Source organism: Pelecanus crispus, chromosome 4, assembly GCF_030463565.1.
Source record: "Pelecanus crispus isolate bPelCri1 chromosome 4, bPelCri1.pri, whole genome shotgun sequence".
NCBI classification, from domain to species: domain Eukaryota; kingdom Metazoa; phylum Chordata; class Aves; order Pelecaniformes; family Pelecanidae; genus Pelecanus; species Pelecanus crispus.
The window spans coordinates 57,649,040-57,666,093 of record NC_134646.1 but is presented as its reverse complement, the minus strand read 5'-3'; the positions used below and the strand labels follow the sequence as shown (position 1 = coordinate 57,666,093).

The following is a 17,054-nucleotide window of genomic DNA, read 5'->3' as shown; positions in this document are numbered from 1 at the left end:
TAAATTTCAGGTAAAGTTTTAATATCTTAACTCTCCTTCAGGATAGTTTAGTAAGTCAGAAAGAAAAGACAGCTCCAGTTAAGCATTAGGAAAACACTGATTAAAAATTCTTGCAAAAATATCCTAAATCAGATGGAAGGCTACATTCGCCACAGGATTTGGCAATACCAGTGCCACACCTGAGCGTGCCATGCAGAGATCACTGAACCAGCCCCCAGATGCAGAAATATATGAGAAATAAAAAAGAGATAGAGATTATAAAAGGTATATAAAAAGGAAGCAGTGCTCTTGTCACCATGATAATCTAAAGGTCTGTTCCTATCAACATCTGCCCTTCTGAAAAAATTATACTCCCCCTGACCCTTGCTTCGCTAAATAAGGCATAAATGCTGTATGTATTTTTTATTACTTCTCTTAGGTCCAAGAGTATTTTTTTCTCCTGTGCTGCTTTTTTCCCCACTTAAAAGGTTGAGCTGTATGTCAGGTTTTACATCTTCTTGATGAATAAGGCTGATCATGAGCCACTGTTTATTCCTCAAGTCTTTTAATGCAACTAAATCCACAGGTCTCCACCATTCCCATTTAAGGCCCTGATGTAGGAAACCATCCGGGCACCACTGATTTCACTGGGAGGCAAGCAATGGCTCAATTACTTTTCCTACTATGGAATTTTCCTTAAATCAAGGACTAAATAATTACTGTATCCTTATGTAGGACAATATCGCAGTGAGGGTCGTGCTTGCACATCTTTCCATGCCACAGCTTCCGCTGCTGAACAATTAGAACCTGTGATTTGGGTGCTGGAAGACGCACGTGCCTACGGAAGTCACATTCCTCCGGGTTCAGCACACAGACGTTTACAAGCCTCTAAGAAAATTCAGTCATGTAAATACATTAAGCCTTCTTGTATCATTTTTACACTGGTGTAGTAACACTGAATGCAACATGGTTATTATTCTCTTATATGCGTATGTAGAAGTTATTCATTAAAACTGAAGAGCTGGCAAGGATTTCTAGCTGAATCTTTTTCGCCCTCAGGTTTTATCCTCAGTCTGAGGTAAATACTTGGTCAAATAAGTTTCAGATGGGAAAAACAAACCAAGTGAAACAAATTCAGCAGCCTCAACGATTCCTTTCTGCTTTTTCTAAACATTTTTGGGGGGAGGACAATTCACTGGCTTTTATATTTTTTACAAAATGCTTGGAAATTAAACAAACACTTTTATTTACTTTAGGCACAGTATCACTGATTCACTCTGTTCTACAAATTTGCCTAATATCTAGGGTAATCAGGTGTGATGACAGGATGATATAAAAAAGCAGAAAAATATGCCAAAACAATTTCATATGAAAACATATGTACTTACTGTTTTCAAAAAGATTATATTTTTCACAGCCAGGTGCTAATTTTTCTGTCTGTCTGCAGCACTGATAAATTCCCTCTGTCCAGAATTTAGGATGATATTTTACCATTATATTGCTGTTGTTCTTTATTTCTACAAGAAGAAAAAGAGCACATACTGAAAGACTGAAAAAAAAAGATCTGCAAGAGGGACATTTTTAATAAATATTGCAATATCTTTGACAGTAGGCATAATCTTCACTTCTTATTGGCCTTACTACAGCATTGCTTCTCTGCCTGCCTCTTTTCTTTTTATTAATGCTGCAAGTGACTCAATTTCCTCTACAAATAATGTTCTGGAGGGAAAGATAGCTGACATTTATCGCTATTCCATGGCACAATGCCTGTGTTTGGCTTGAAAAGCTCCTTACCCCCATCCTATGGGCTTGCTGAGTTTCAGAGGTTATTCCCTGCCCTGTAGTCCCCAAGCCCAGGAATTATTTCTTATTACTTTACAGAACACTTGCAATTAATATGAGAATTCCATGGTAGAAGAAAGCATTAAAACATTCTTGAAAAAAAAAAAAATCTTTACTCACTATGATTGTATTTATCAGATCACATCACAGTGGAGATGCCTCCTGTCATTTTACATCACTGTAAGACCATCATCAGGCCCGCAATGTTGTCTAGCTACATTCAAACAAAACTTTCCAGTGATGCCACTAGCTAGCTTGGATAAGCTTTTTGATGATTTACACGTTGTGCAAAAGCACAGAGTCAAATTCTGATTGCAGCTGGACTTCACAAATCAAATTAAATCAGTCTGGGTGTTTGGTACTCCCAGGACCCGTTATCACACGCTGTATATGCAAACGATGAGCTGGCCCAATAAAAATAAAAATTGGTGGATACATGCAGTAGGAGCTCTACCGTTTTCTTTTTCTAGCTTGTTGTGGGTTGACGCTGGCCAGCAGCTAAGCACCCACGCAGCTACCCACCCAGCAGGATGGGGGAGAGAATAGAAAGAGCAAGAGGAGAAAAGTTGTGGGTTGAGATAAAGACAACCAGAAGAAAGAAAAAAAACCCAAAAGCGGTATCAAGGCAATTGCTCACCATCTCCCACAAAGCAGACCAATGTCCAGCCAGTCTCTGGGCAATGGCCAATACCGAAGCCAAAAAACCCCAACCCCCGTCTTCCTCTATCCCGGTTTTTATTGCCGAGCATGACATTATATGGCCTGGAATATCCCTTTGGTCAGCCCAGGTCTGCTGTCCCAGCTGCGTCACCTCCCAGCCTCTTGCTCACCCCCAGCGGGGGCAGAGGGAGAAAAAGGCAAAGCCTCCATGCTGCGCAAGCACTGCTCAGCGACAACTAAAACACCCGTGTGTTTTCAACACTGTTTTGGCCACAAATCCAAAACACAGCACCAAGTTAACTCCATCCCAGCCACACAGCTCAAGTAAAGGTATCAAAATGTGTCAGATGCTAAGTATGAGCAATTTCCGTTACCTTCTTTCAGATTCCTCACCCACTGATCCCGGCTTTTTGCACTTGGTGCAAAAATATAAAGCGTATTAGCATCGTATACAACCTGAAGGCGGGGGAAAAAGAACAAAAATAAAAAAATACATTCACCTGGTAATATTAATTTATTTATTCATCAGGAAACAGAGGAAACAGAACAAGACAAATGACTGTTATATTTGGCAAAATTAGTGTCCTCAGCCACAAAATGCAGAAACTGGGAAAAGGTTATTAGGGTTTACTATTCATATATGATGCTTTCAGTAGAATAAGGAAGGATTTTTGTAATGGTACATTATCTTGAGAGTATTCCTTAAAAATGTTTGCTTCATGCTTTGCTTTGTTCATTCTTCACCGTGTGTTTTCTAAAAACAGTTCAATCTAATTGCTAAAGCTGTTTCATAATCAGACAGCCTCTGTTCCCGGCCATTTCATAACTCCTTGTGATTCTGTACTGCTCTGGGGTGATTCTTGCTTTCCTTTTCTTCACTGCTTGTACTGGTGGAAAGCAAGTATAGCCCTGGGAGAAAGGGTCCAGAGTCCCCTCTGCAGCAGTGGAATTCACTCCCACTCCAACTATTCCCTCTACCGTAAGCAGGCACAGCATCCAACCCCCCATATCTAAACACTTCTTTTTTCCCTCTAAGCATTTTGTTTTCTATGTTTATTTCCATTAGGTTCACAATGGAAGAAAACACAACAAGTTTTACCTTGATTTTCTTATTCCTATATAATTTAATGGTAATTAAATTTAATTTAATGTGAAAGAATTAAGACAGGGAAAACGGGCTGCCAGCTAACCCATTTTGGAGGAAGACCAGGTCAAGGCACTTTCCCGGCAAAATCCAAGCAGAGAGGATGAGGAAAAGAAAAAGACCAAGTGTATGAGGCACAGCTCCCAAGGGAGGGGACTGCAGGAGGGACAGAGCTTGCTGGGGATGGGTTTTCATCACTGAGGCTGAACCACCTCCCACACAGCCCCAGAGAGCCAGAGAATGGGCTCACTATTTAGCAGTGACAGTCATTTCAAGCAAGTTACGTCCAAATGCCTTGGTGCTGTTGAAAAGAGCACTGTAATTTATATATTTTATACAAAAGGAACATACCTGAAATGGATATTTATTTTGACAGGGAATAATACCATCACTTTTTACAACTTCTACACATTTAATCCTCGAGATATCCACAGATCCTTTTTTGTACTTTTTCTGTAAGAGAAAAGCAAAAAATATTATGTAAAATATAACCAATTTATCCAATTCTCTTTTTATTCCCCAGCAGAGACTTCTTGCTTTCTTTTCCACTTACGATACTGATATAGCTTTAACTGCAGAAGTCATTTGAAAAATCAGAGAGAGAGAGAGAGAGAGCACGCATAAAGATCTACACTGGTGAAAGTGCAGAGTACAGTGTCGTTGCATAGTAAAAAGTACCACTTCTTTCTATATAAAGTTTCCAATAAGTTGTAATCATAGGTTTAATCTACTCTTCTTTACAAAAAATAACTTGACTACAGATGAAGGAAGGCTTCCGCCTTGCTGATTTTAAACTATGATTAGAACCGGTGAGGGCAATAGGTGCCAATGCATCATCTCATCTGCTCCCTCACTCAGTTGCTGAAGTGCTCCCACCAATTTGCGGCTTCCGCCAAGTTTCACCAAGTTTCCAGAGAAGCTGGCATGCTGCTCAGGCAACACAAGTTCCTGCTGAGGCAGGAAGCAGAAGATGGGGGTGAAACCCATCCCTGGGTCAAGCTGGGGTCTGTGTGGAAGGAACTACTTTGACAAAGGCTAGCAGAAGCCCTGAAGAAGCAAGGTCAAAAGCACAGACATCTGAGATTTGGCTTGCCTAAACTGATAAATATGAAGATTTTAAAGAAGGAAAGGAGTACCCATGATGCTCAGCAGGTGCTGCCGAAAGTAACAATGCATGGAAATACCGTGTAGTTCAACACTCCAGAGAGGAAGCTTCTTGGAAGAACAGCCCATACGTGGTGCTTACTGGGCTTTAGCCTACACATAAAAGCAGTAGGAAATAACAGTGAAGTCTGCACACAAGCAGACCTTTTTAAGGTGGCTGTTTCTGAAGGAACTGTTCAAACCCATTTTCCTTTACCTGAAGCAGAGCTGGCTAAAAATGAGAGCCCAGCACAGAAATTTACAACGTGCTCTACTACGTGGCAAAGGGAAACACATGAGCAATACATTTCTGAGAGCGAAATGATGATGAATCTACAGAGACTGTATAGGGCCACCTCTCACTTTTGGGAGAACCAAGTCTGCAATAAGAGGGGAAGTTTCTATTGGAATCCAGAACAAAACGAAAGTGGCAGCAGCTCATGGCTGGTCCTGAATTAATCCAAACCAAAAAGTTTGACTTGCCAAGCACATCCAACACATCCAGTCCAGAGTACAACTTACGATAGATGGACACTGTTCACACAACGTGGAAATAATTAGTAATTACTGAATTATTTGAGATACTCCAATCCTTACTCAGCTGCCCTCTGCTCTCCTGAGGATGGAAATTTCAGCCCAAATAGCACAAGTCTGGCACAATCATAAGCAATGGAAAACACAGTCTTATAAACAAAGAGCAACTTCAAATGTAGCTGTCACTATTCCACCACCCTAGAAACACAATAGTTACTACCCACGGAAAACATGGAAATTTCATCAGCATTTAAAACACATTTAGTACTCTGTCTTTTATGTATATTGTTATGAAAAAAGCTGGCAGAGAAAATGTGCATGAAGAATTCATGTACATCATGGTCAGCATCAGGAAGAATAACAGGAACTAAGTTCAGATAAAGCTGTAACTTATTTAACATCAGAAAAACCAACCCCTCCCCACCCCCAAAAAAAGAAGCCCCAATAAGGGGCTTTTTAAAAGGGGGGAGGGGGGAAAGAGAAGGGGAAAAAAAAAACCCAAACCCAACTAGGCATTTTAATGAACCATTAAAAGAAGTCAAATCATAAATATTACCATGAGCTGTACGACAAAGCTATATCATTTTATGCTGAAAAATAATTTGTAACAAGTATGCAACCTTTAATTTTTGATCAAAAAAAATGATTTCAGGTCTTCTGTTTATTTTATGGTATCCCCTTACTTGAACTTCAACTGCCCAAAGTAAAACATATATTCATGCAAATGCCAAAAATTGAGTTACTGAAGTCTACACCACTTGGTACAGCAGCAAGTATTGCTTTTCCCGTCTCCTTGTCACCACGTGGCAGGCCTGGCAGCTTCAGGGCTGCCAGATTAGCCAAGACAGAACAGGAGGATCCGAACAAGATGCCCTTTCTCATGAAGCACAGAATTCAACGCTCCACATAACTGTGTTGAAGAGACCCCTCCAGATCTTTTTTCCTGCACAACAACATACAAAGAAGAAATGCTTGCCACTTCTGCAATGTACCTACCCAGCTTTCTGTGGCCAGTGGGGTACTCTATATATTGCCTGGATTCCATCTGCTGGTTAACTGAGGTTGTGGGACAGAGAGAGAGATGATATGCATTGGGTTTTCTATCTGGGATGACAGAAATTCCTTGGAGGAACAGGTTTTATTACTTTCTCTGAACCCGCCTCCCCTGCAAGACTCAGAGATTTTCATGCCAATTCTGGCATTCAGCAGGTGCTCACTCAAAAGGAGGATACATCTGCCAGGAGGACAAAGGAGAGGAATCCAACTAATGTTTTGGGGGAAAAAATAAAGCAAACCTCTTGATACACAGCACATCATTCTAGTAATCATATTTCCTAAGTTGTCCCTTTGTACACTTTCATAATTGAAGGTGGCTCCGTTTGCTTCACCATGAGATGCTAAACAAAGCCAACTCAAAGGTGACCTGCCTTACAACTCAATCCAGCAACTTAAGCCAAACATCAGAGAAGATTCTTCTATTTTTGCATACTTTACAGATTAAAAAAACTTACATATGTAAAATTAAATACAAATGTACTGCTCCAGACATGTTTCAGATTGCATCAGAAGCAACAGTTATTAATGGCCAGTAGGCTTCAAATTGTCAGGTGTGCAGCTGTGTTTCAGCTCAGCATTTCTCACTATTAAACCAAGGCGCACAGGAGCAGGAAGGAATGACTCAAGAAAAACGCTAACAAGACCACTGCAATTTCTCTCCCCTCCCTACTTAAATGATTTCCCTTTATAATGGGACATGTTGCACATGATCACTGTGTTGCAAGCCAAATGGCTTGCTCTAGACCCAGGCATACGGCAGACATGAAATGTAGAATCAAGGGAGAGCTCAAGCCCTGAACTAGTTGGGAAGTAGAGGTGCAGGCATAAGCCAGCCATGAGAAATCCACGCACAACCACTCTTTCTGGCAAGTGACCTCTGCCACAAAGAGTCAAAATTAGTACAATGGCTAATTATGCAATGTCAAACCATAGGAGGCAGAGGGACATTTTTCACAGTTGTTTTTGGAGGTGGAAAATGGCTAACATAGTAGAAAAAGGCTAGATTTCACTACTAGAAATAGCAGTACTTCACCAGCACTTTCATGCATGCTGTCTCAACTGGACACAAGTATTAACGGTGGATTTGGAAAAATCACAGGCCAGTGAACCCAAGGGACCTATCAAAGCTGGTCCACCCCTTTTCTGAAGATAGATATACGCCTCTAGAGGGAGGCCTATAGAAGGAAACATGGTTAGAACAGTAATAAAGGTATAAAAATACTATATCCCAGTAAGGCTTCAAAGTCACAGTAAAGGTGGTTGTTTTTTTTTAAATTTATCTACTTGCTGAAAATAACAAAAGGGAAGTGACTATACAGAAACTACTATACAAAGCTTCTCAAAATGCAAAATGCCATATGTACTTCATACTTGCCTATGCTTCAGAAACTTGATTTACAGTTTTAGAAGCCCTGCTCCTTGCTCACAGTGAGGATGGCCAGTCCAGGTGTCCTGGTTTCGGCTGGGATAGAGTGCACCTGGCAGAGCATTGGAAGCTGAAAAAGCCCTTGACTAGTGTAAGCATTACTTAGCAACAACTAAAACATCAGTGTGTTATCAACACTATTCTCATCCTAAATCCAAGCCACAGCACTATGTCAGCTACTAGGAAGAAAATTAACTCTATCCCAGCTGAAACCAGGACACCAGGCAATAAGTCTTGTTTCCATGCAATACAAAAAGAATAAGCTATTCCTATTATTTAACATACAAGACAGTAATATCAAGAAGTTATAACACTAGACCTACATTGTCAGATACGGAACAAATATATGATTACACAATTCCTTTCAAAAAACCCCAATCTTAGAATACAGGAAGACAAGAAATATCTAAGCGTTAGATAAGTATACAATCAAACAGCTCATCCTTATAATACGACAACCATATTCCCACTACCAGATAAAATGTTTTTTTCAGTGTATTTCCTCTTTGCTGATGAATATATTGTACTGCTTACCCTCAGAAAAGTGGGGTTGAGGGATTAAACAATACAAAGCACATTCTGCTTGGAAAAAAACTCAATGAAAACATGCAGAAGTCAGCCCAGACAAGAAACAGCTAGATTTTGTGTCGCCCATGCGTGCTCTCTCTTTGTTGTTCATACTATTTCTTTCTCCTGTGCTTACCCCCATGTAGGAAATCCTGAGGTCATCAGCATGTGACCCATGGAACTTGTGTTCTCACAAGTACAGAAAGTCTCAGCATTACGGACTTCTCCTTTTATGGAGCTGCTCTGCAACTTTACAAAACCTCAGAAAAGCCTGGCTAACCCAACATCCTCTGTAAAGAACTTCTCTGGCAGAATATGCTCCAAAGCCAAATGTAAGGGTGTTTTCAGTTTGGGGTTTTTTGGGGGGGTTTGGTTCTGGTTTTTGTTTTTTTTTTTTAAATAGCATTGCCATTTAGCGATAAGAAGCACTGGATACTGCTGAAGTTCCCTCTTGAGAGGCATTTTCACCCAAGCAATTACTGATTATGCAAATACAATTACTGTAGCTAGGTGTTAGATGGCCACATTTTCCATCCCCTTATTTTCCAGTGTGTCAGATATGTTGAAGAATGACCTGCCACCTTTCAATTCATTTTTTAATTATTATTCTAAGAAAAACAAAGATCAAGGATTTCTATTCACCTTTCCGAAATGGCTAGAATCAAGATAAAAAGCGAGAGGTGATTATTATTCTGATCTAGTCTGACCTGATCCAAGATCTGACTCTTGGGAAGAATTTCAAGGGGAAAAAAAATACAAACATAAGTGAGAAAGTCTTAAACCCTGTCCTGCAAAATAGGAAACAGAGAATCCTTTACCGTGGCCTGGCTGCTCGGCAGATGCCAACCACCGGCACTGGAGAGACCAAAAAGCACAAAAAGAAATTCTCCATAGTAGCACTGATGCAACTTCCTAACCATGACTACAATGCATTACCTGTAATTTACTCTTCTCCGGCAATTGAGAGGCAGTCAAATGTACACAATTACAGTTATGATACATTGCTGCAATCACATAAGGCAGCAATATAAGTAAGAGTAAAGGACACAAAATAAATCAGCCAGGTCTCCATCCATATCAGGCCCCAAGCCACCTACAACCTTTCAGCTTTAAAAATAACTAGCATATAGCTTCAGGTTCTTTCAGACAAATCTTCTGTTCCCAGTTTTCTGTGAAGCCCTCACAGAGCTCCGAGTCTGGCCAGCCCAGTTGTAGCACTTCTGCCCTGTCTGCTCCCCTCTCAGGGCCATCGCTCTGTCCGTAGGGTGAGTGACACCTTTCATTCAGCCACCCCTCTAACACAGCCTTCATGCTGTCTGAACACCAGACTCAGACAACTTGAGCCAAGAAGGGAGGAGAGCCCAAGTCCACGGGCATCACAGGCGAGCAACCAGAACCTCAGGACACGACCCAAGAGGTCACCTAGCCAAGGCACCAGATGCTTTACCTACTCTTTCAAGGTTCAGATGATGGAGTCCACAACTACAAAGCTCATGGGGTTTTTTGTCTTTGAAGATTCCTGTCTATTACCAGTCCATCTCCCCACTTTAAACACTTGCTGCTCCACCAATCCTTCATCACAGGCCAGACTTTTGGGAACCTCATCCTTTCCACTGCTCCTGAATCTCACAGGCAGGTTCACATCTTCCTTGAAACTTACTGCCCCAAACCAGACGCAGTACTGCAGCTGATGCCTTGTCATCAGATTGTAAGGATTCACAGTCCCATTCATCCATCCTAGTGTAACATTCACCTTTTTCACAGCACAGGGTATCATTGACGCATATCCAGTTTATGATTCACTATCCTGCCACCCAGGTCCTGCTGGGGACAGCCTGACACTTAGCTACTTATTCACATTCCATATTTGAACATTTCAGCATTCCTGCCTAAACTTTTACCTTTTGCACTTGTCCACAGTGAATCACAGTCTACAAAATAAAAAAACCAAACAACCAAACCCACCACATACCTAATCCCAATATACCACACTGATTTCTAGACTTGTTTCCCAAAGCTCTTGCAGCTCCTTCAAGTTTTATGTCACCTGAGAACTCAACAAGCTTCTATTTCAGCAACAATATCACTACCAAAAATACTGAAATGCAAGACAGGACACTCCATTCACAACAGCCTTTCACTCTGAAAACAAGTCACTGATGCTTACTGAACACTGCACCAGTTTCCCATGTGTTCCGCAATCAGATTTACAAGAAGTTTTCATAGGTCATTTCTAATGTCAGCATCTGAAAATGTCTCTACAGCAGTATCAAAATCTTTACTGGAATGAAAACACAGTATATCTGCTGCTGCTTTGCTACCCACAAGACTTGTAACCCCATGGCAGAAAGAACATAGATAAGTCTGAGGGGTTTTTTTTGGTTCTTGTCAAATCTTTGTTGGCTGATGTGTAATTTTGGTATCTTCCAGGTACTTTCAAAAAGCCTGTTTTTTCTAGCACTTTTCTGGAAATTATCTTCATAGGTTACAGTTTCTCAGCTTCTCCTCTGCGCTCTTTTAAAACTAGGCCTTCTCCAGCCTTCCAGAATCTCATTTATCTTCCAGCTCTTCCTTCTTAACACCTTTAAGACTCACTCACTCCTGTCTAGTCATAAGGTAAATATTCGTATCCATGCCTTGTCAGTGTCTCAACAACTACAACCTACACTTTTCAACTTCAACTATGTCTAATTTGTTCCATCTCATAAACATCAAATTTCTTCTAGAAATATTATTACTGCAGATCCTCATTTTATATCAGACTTTCCTTTTGGCAGATGTCATAGAGAACAGGGAATCATTAGTGCAACATAACCAAGTTCTTTTACAACTTAAGTTTCTTCATGACTTGCTCTTTTCAAGTGAGTATTCCCATGCCATCAGTTAAGTTGTCTCCATTCACATGGATAGCTTTATTTCTCCAATTTGAACAGCTTTCACTTGTACCTGCTTAAAACTTCCCCAGCTGTGTCTACTGTTATCTGTCTTCTCTTGGGTTTTCAGCCAATATTTGGGGTCTTCTGGATCAACATAAATACAGTAGTTCTGCCTATGAGCAAAAAATTTATTAAAAAAAAAAAAATTCCCAAATCTGGGTGGAGGAGGAGAACAGTAACAAACAAACCAGGAACCAGCTTCATGGTTCCCAATGCCAACATCTACTGCTTTCCAGCAGACGATCTATCCCAGACCCACTCTGTACGATTTTTTTCTCAGATTCTCTCAGCTGCTTTCCTCCTGACTCCTTTTTACTCCTCCCATGAGGTTTCTGGGACCTCTGCTGCAGAACACGGTCTTCTCGTTCATTCACCTCGGTACCTCAAAACACTGACAAACTTTATGTGGAGCTGTATTTTGGAAATTTAATTCCTACTGTTTGATCTACCTCATTTCCTAAAGGAAAGCTGCCTCCTTACTATATTTGCTCTGAGCAGTGGGTAGCTACAGTCCTATCTCAACCCCCCTCTGCCCCAGGCTATGATACAACAGAGGTGTAGGTAACTAATTTGTGGTAAAACTTTTCCCGGTTACTGTAACGTCTCATCAATGCTTTGCACTGTGTCTCTACCCACTTGTTGGCGCATCTTATGCTTTGATAAGCAGCTTCTCAGAAGGACTGGGTTTTTGCTATAAGTGTTCGGTGCTGTTGAGGGGACTAGCAGCCGTCACAAAATAATTAAATCAATATAAATATAACATGGCTTATATCATTTTTACATCTGTGTATTTACTTGAAGGAAGACTCAGCTTCCTACACTGCTCTTTCTCATCAGAGATAGGTATCTCTCAATCCTATTACTCTATCTGAGCAAAGAGATCTATATATAGGAATCACAATGCAGGTACTGCTATAGGAATCACAATGCAGGTATTGCTCTAGGAATCACAATGCAGGTATTGCTATATCAACAGATGTCTGTAAGCTTGCTTGACAAACTAGTATCCATTGGCCAGTCATCTACAATTACCAAGTCACTTGCTAATTCTCTCTTGATTTCTATGCAATCAAGTGCAAAGAAAAGAAGTTAAAATTAAATATTTTCGTAAGGCTGCTAATCTGTAAAAGCAATGGTTGTAGTAATTATAGAGGTATTATACAACTAGAAAGGGTGGCTACTCACATTCTGAGTTAGCATTTAAATACAGATCCTGTGAAGAAGTTTGAAAAGCCCTCTATTCTATCATGTATTTTTTGTATTTAGTTTTTCATAAGAAGTACAAACAGAGTATTCTCTATCCAGATGGATGTGACAAGCACCATTCTAGGTGGGATAACTTGTAAATACATCATTGTACTTGCTCAGCAATATAATTTATGCTGAAAATCGCTGTTACAAGTTAATAATTACATCTTTAATTTTTTATATATATACAAAAAAGCACATGTGTGTTTTAAACAATCTCTCTACCCTGACTGCACTTTAAAAATTTTGATTAATTCTTTTTCTGACAATACTGGGAAAAAAATGTGTTTAATTCCATTAAAAATTGCTAAAGAGTAAGAACTGAACCGACCTAAAGCCACAATCTCTCTTAAAGACAGTTGTGAAGGTATGTCCCTGGTATGTACAGCTAAGGACTTCTACACGATTCATGTGGAAGTGTATATCCATTTCTGTTTCCTAGAGGGGAAACAGCAGCCAACTCACAGGCATCTTCCAGGTCTAGCTGGAATAAAGTTATTGTGCAAACTTGCAAGTATTTTAAGAAAGCTCTATCATTACTACCTATGACTTGAAATAAAAAAAGGCTCTGCCAATCTACTCATTTCAGAAGCTATTTATCTTACATTAAAAGACAAAAGCAATCAGTGATCTGAAGCATTTTAATACTGAACTGTGCTTTCATTTATACAAAGAATTAAATCACCTATGCAATGACTAAAGAAACCATATAGATCAGGGTAATTAGATTAAAAATAATAAAGGATAAGCACTATAGGAATAAACAACAGTAGAATCAATACACATTAATCTTTCGTTACAAAAAGAAAAGTAACTAGCATAGCTTTTTGGTACTCTATAATATTGTTATGGTCCAAAGGAAGTATTTGCACAAGATTAGTGTTGCAACGAAGCTACACAATTTTACCCTGAACACTGCAGCTTTAGAGTGGGCCCCAGAGTTTTTAAAGTTAATTTTCCTTCCTTAAAATATCACCACGGTAATTTCAGTAGCTTCTGTCTCCTTTCTATTCAAATTACAAGAACCGAATGCAACTCTTGCAGAAGAAACTTTTTTCCTTAGGAAGAGACTTTCAAAATTAGCTATCCCCAAGAATGTTCAAGTTTTTATTCTGCTTTTTTCATTTATATCCTGGTTGGGTTTTGGTAGTTGTAACAGTTCTTCTGTTTATGCAAGACAGTTTTCACGCAAGTCTGTTCCTGATGGCAAATACCACTACTGCCAGTGAAGACGAGCACTCTGCACCCCCCAAGATCAGCGCATCAGAAAGCCGCCTTCTCCTTGACTCCACAGAAGCATCCTTCTAAATAACACTCTTAAACGTTTTCCCTCTGGGGCTATTATTTGGCTTCTCTGTAGAAGCAAATGGTTTCTGCATACTAACAAATAGGTAAGTGCTGTACCTACCCCAACATCCTCTGTGCAGCCCCTCCAGATCTAACAAGTATAGCAGCACAGACTATCCCCCATTTTGTCCTCCCCCTAACACTGCAGACCCCCATTCACCCAAACACATGCAGGGTAACCACGGGGACCAGGATTTAGCCTATACCTTTTAAAAAACACAAAACCCAATATAAACCGTCTATTGCTTTAAACTGTAATCCATACAGCGAACGTGAGCAAACAATAAAGATGCTTAAGCTTAAAGCAATTTCACGTTCACAAACTGACACTCAGCTTCACGCTCAAGGTCAGCGCAAGTTGCCGTGCGCTGGAAAGGTTAATGCGAGCATGCTGCGCCATGTGTGGGAGGACAGTAACCAAACCACACGCATCCCCACACTTTTAAACTAAAGAATGTCGTTGCTAAGCAAGCTGAGAGAGAGAGCGCAATACCACAGTGAAAGGGAACATTTGACAGCTCCAATAGATATGAGGATACTAACAGTCCACACATTGATAACAATTTATAAAATTATGACCGGATCTGCGTCAGCTCTGTGGAAGTACCACACTCATAAGAAACAATGTGAAAATCTTCAAAGCAACAGGACATCTCACTTGCACAAACCAGCTCCTTTCAACTACTCCAGTGACGAGAAGTACTTTAACACCTACGTTTACTATCTTGCCTTCATCTCAAAGAATTTCCCTTACCCAAAATGCCATCTAGAGCAAAAACCTCTAGTCTGGTGGCTCTTTTAGTTCAAGCGAGCTGCTCTGTCAGCATGAGCTAAATAAAACTTGTGTGCAATACACGTTACCTGCTACCATTGCTACTCCTTAACGCAGCACTAAGCCTACTCCAGTCAGGGCCATCGGACTGCCCTAATGTCTTCTCCCAGTTCAGAGACGACATCCGACCATTCATTGAGAAAGAATTCACAACAGTAAAACTTGCTACACAAGGAGAAAGAGGACAGACCGAGGACTTGGTGGACCACTCCGGTGGACGCAATAGCTTGAATGCTATTTCTATGTGGTTTGTCCTGTTGGCTAACTTAAGAGGAAGAAAAGATGGTGTTTTTTGCAGCAGGTAAGCCACTCTGTAAGTGAGCGTGTGGGGCACTTGCACCACGGGACACCAGCCACCAGGTATACAGGTAGAGCTGAAAAGTGAGCATTCCTCTCCATTACAACTGTTCAGCTGATATTTAGTGAAGTATTTCCAGTTTCAGCGGTAAGGTGGACTCCTAGATAAACACTAAGGTTTGATTTTCCAGAGTCAGCTGAAAGTGTGAATGCACCACACCTTTAAAAATAAACTCCAGAGCATTTTAAGTTGAATATGCAAGATATGAGGCCACTTTTGACTGAAAATGACCAAACGTACCTAGGGCCATGCAGATGTAAAGTTATTTCCACAAATGCCTCCTTGGATTTCAAACCTGCACTCCCTTCAAGATGAAATTAACAATTGGGAAAAAGTAATACTAAAACTTTTGCTAAATTTTTGCTGGTCAAAAATACAAAAAACCATTCCAAATGAGATTTTTTTAAAATTAATGCATTAAATATTTGATTTTCAGACAAGCAGGTTTTTATTTCAAAATTGCTTAACTTTGCTTATTAATTTCCTAAAGATTAATAATTTTTTATTTCTTAGAAGAAAATAGTTCAGGAAAATGAACAGAAGCATACCTGAAGAAGTATGCTGAGCTTTAAAACCACACACAATTAGAAAGAGATTGCCTAATAAAATATTTCATGCTAGCGTTTCCTCACTAGAACACTACATGCCTTTGCTATACAACCTGGAGAAGTTACTGCAATTGATGACTCCAGGTGACATCAGTAAGCATAGTGCAGGAGTCCTCAAGAGCAAGGGCCATTTTATGCAAAAATACCTACTACCTCCCACTTCCAAACACCGTAGTTACTACTGTCTATGTAAATCTGTTTACAGCTGGCTCAGTAAGTCTACAATGCATATTTGAGAATGTTGTATGTATCTTAAGTCTTCCTGACTGGAGCATATTCAGTTTTATAGCACATCTCCATACGCAGAATAGGAAAATATGTGCTAGATTGAATTTAATGCTGATATTGCTGTTTAGTATTAACTGGCAGGCTTCCATGCTTGCCATGGGGCTTGCTTGCCTCACTATATATTAGATTCTAGTGCTCGTTAGTGGCTGCTTTTTGCTTTCGCTGCTTGCTGTACTGCTTATCATCTGACTCTGCTGCGCCTGGAAACATTTTGATAACAGCAATGGGGACGCGCCTGGGCTGGCAGATAGCCAGGGCATCGCTGCTGTTTCTGTGCTGCTGCACTGGACATGCTGGAACTCCAGTGTGAACTCAAGTCGAGGGGACTGTGACCTGTGGATGAGTCCATGCGGGAGCAGAACACCCCAAAACATCTGTGGCTGTAGATAAGCTCACACCAGAGCAAGTACATCTCAAAGCATCTGTGGCCATGGTTACATCTGTGCCACAGCAGGTATACCTCTGAAGGGATCATGGCCCAAGGATAAGGCCACACTGGAGAAGGTACACCTCGAAGCATCTCTGGCTGTGGGTAAGTCCATGCCGCAGCAGGTACACCTTGAAGCATCAGTGGCTGTGCATGAGGTCATGCTGGAGCACCTCAAAGTGTGTGTCCATGGATAAGCCCACGTCAGAGCATGTACACCCCTGGAGGGATTGCAGCCATAGGTAAAGCCATGTTGGAGCAGGTATACCTCTGAAGGCATTGTGGCCCATGGAGAAGGCCACACTGGAACAGATGCACCTCAAAGCGACTGTTGGTAAGTCTATGCCACAGCAGGTATACCCCCAGAGAGAGTGTAGCTCATAGATAAGGCTCCACTTGGAGTAGGTGCACCCCTAAGGGAGTGCAGTCTGTGGATAAATCCAAGCCAGAGCAGGAGCAAGAGGAGGAATTCATTGCAATGTTAAACCCTGTGGTCTGGTCCAAAGGCACCAGGGGTGGAGATTGTAATGGACATACCTTTAAATTCTTGTAAGCCATGATTTGAGTTGCATGTTATAGGAATTACTGTTGCAGGAACCACCTGAACCAGTGGAAGAGAAGTCTTACAAGAAGCAGTGCAAGTCCAGCAGCAACCCAAC

At 40.8% G+C, this 17,054-nt stretch overlaps 1 protein-coding gene across 5 annotated transcripts in view; it reads right to left on the bottom strand.

The window, feature by feature from the left end:
• TEC (tec protein tyrosine kinase) overlaps positions 1 to 17,054 on the bottom strand; it is a 54,506-nt gene that overhangs the window by 12,565 nt on the left and 24,887 nt on the right. For 4 of the 5 annotated variants that reach the window (XM_075709944.1, XM_075709942.1, XM_075709945.1 and 1 more), the window contains 3 exons: positions 3,977 to 4,078; positions 2,856 to 2,937; positions 1,368 to 1,496 (listed from right to left, as the gene is read on the bottom strand). In XM_075709944.1, coding sequence (XP_075566059.1) covers positions 1,368 to 1,496; positions 2,856 to 2,937; positions 3,977 to 4,078 — 313 coding nt within the window. Of the gene's footprint in view, positions 1 to 1,367; positions 1,497 to 2,855; positions 2,938 to 3,976; positions 4,079 to 8,487; positions 8,509 to 17,054 lie in introns of those variants that run through there. The other variant, XM_075709947.1, reaches the window with a different exon arrangement.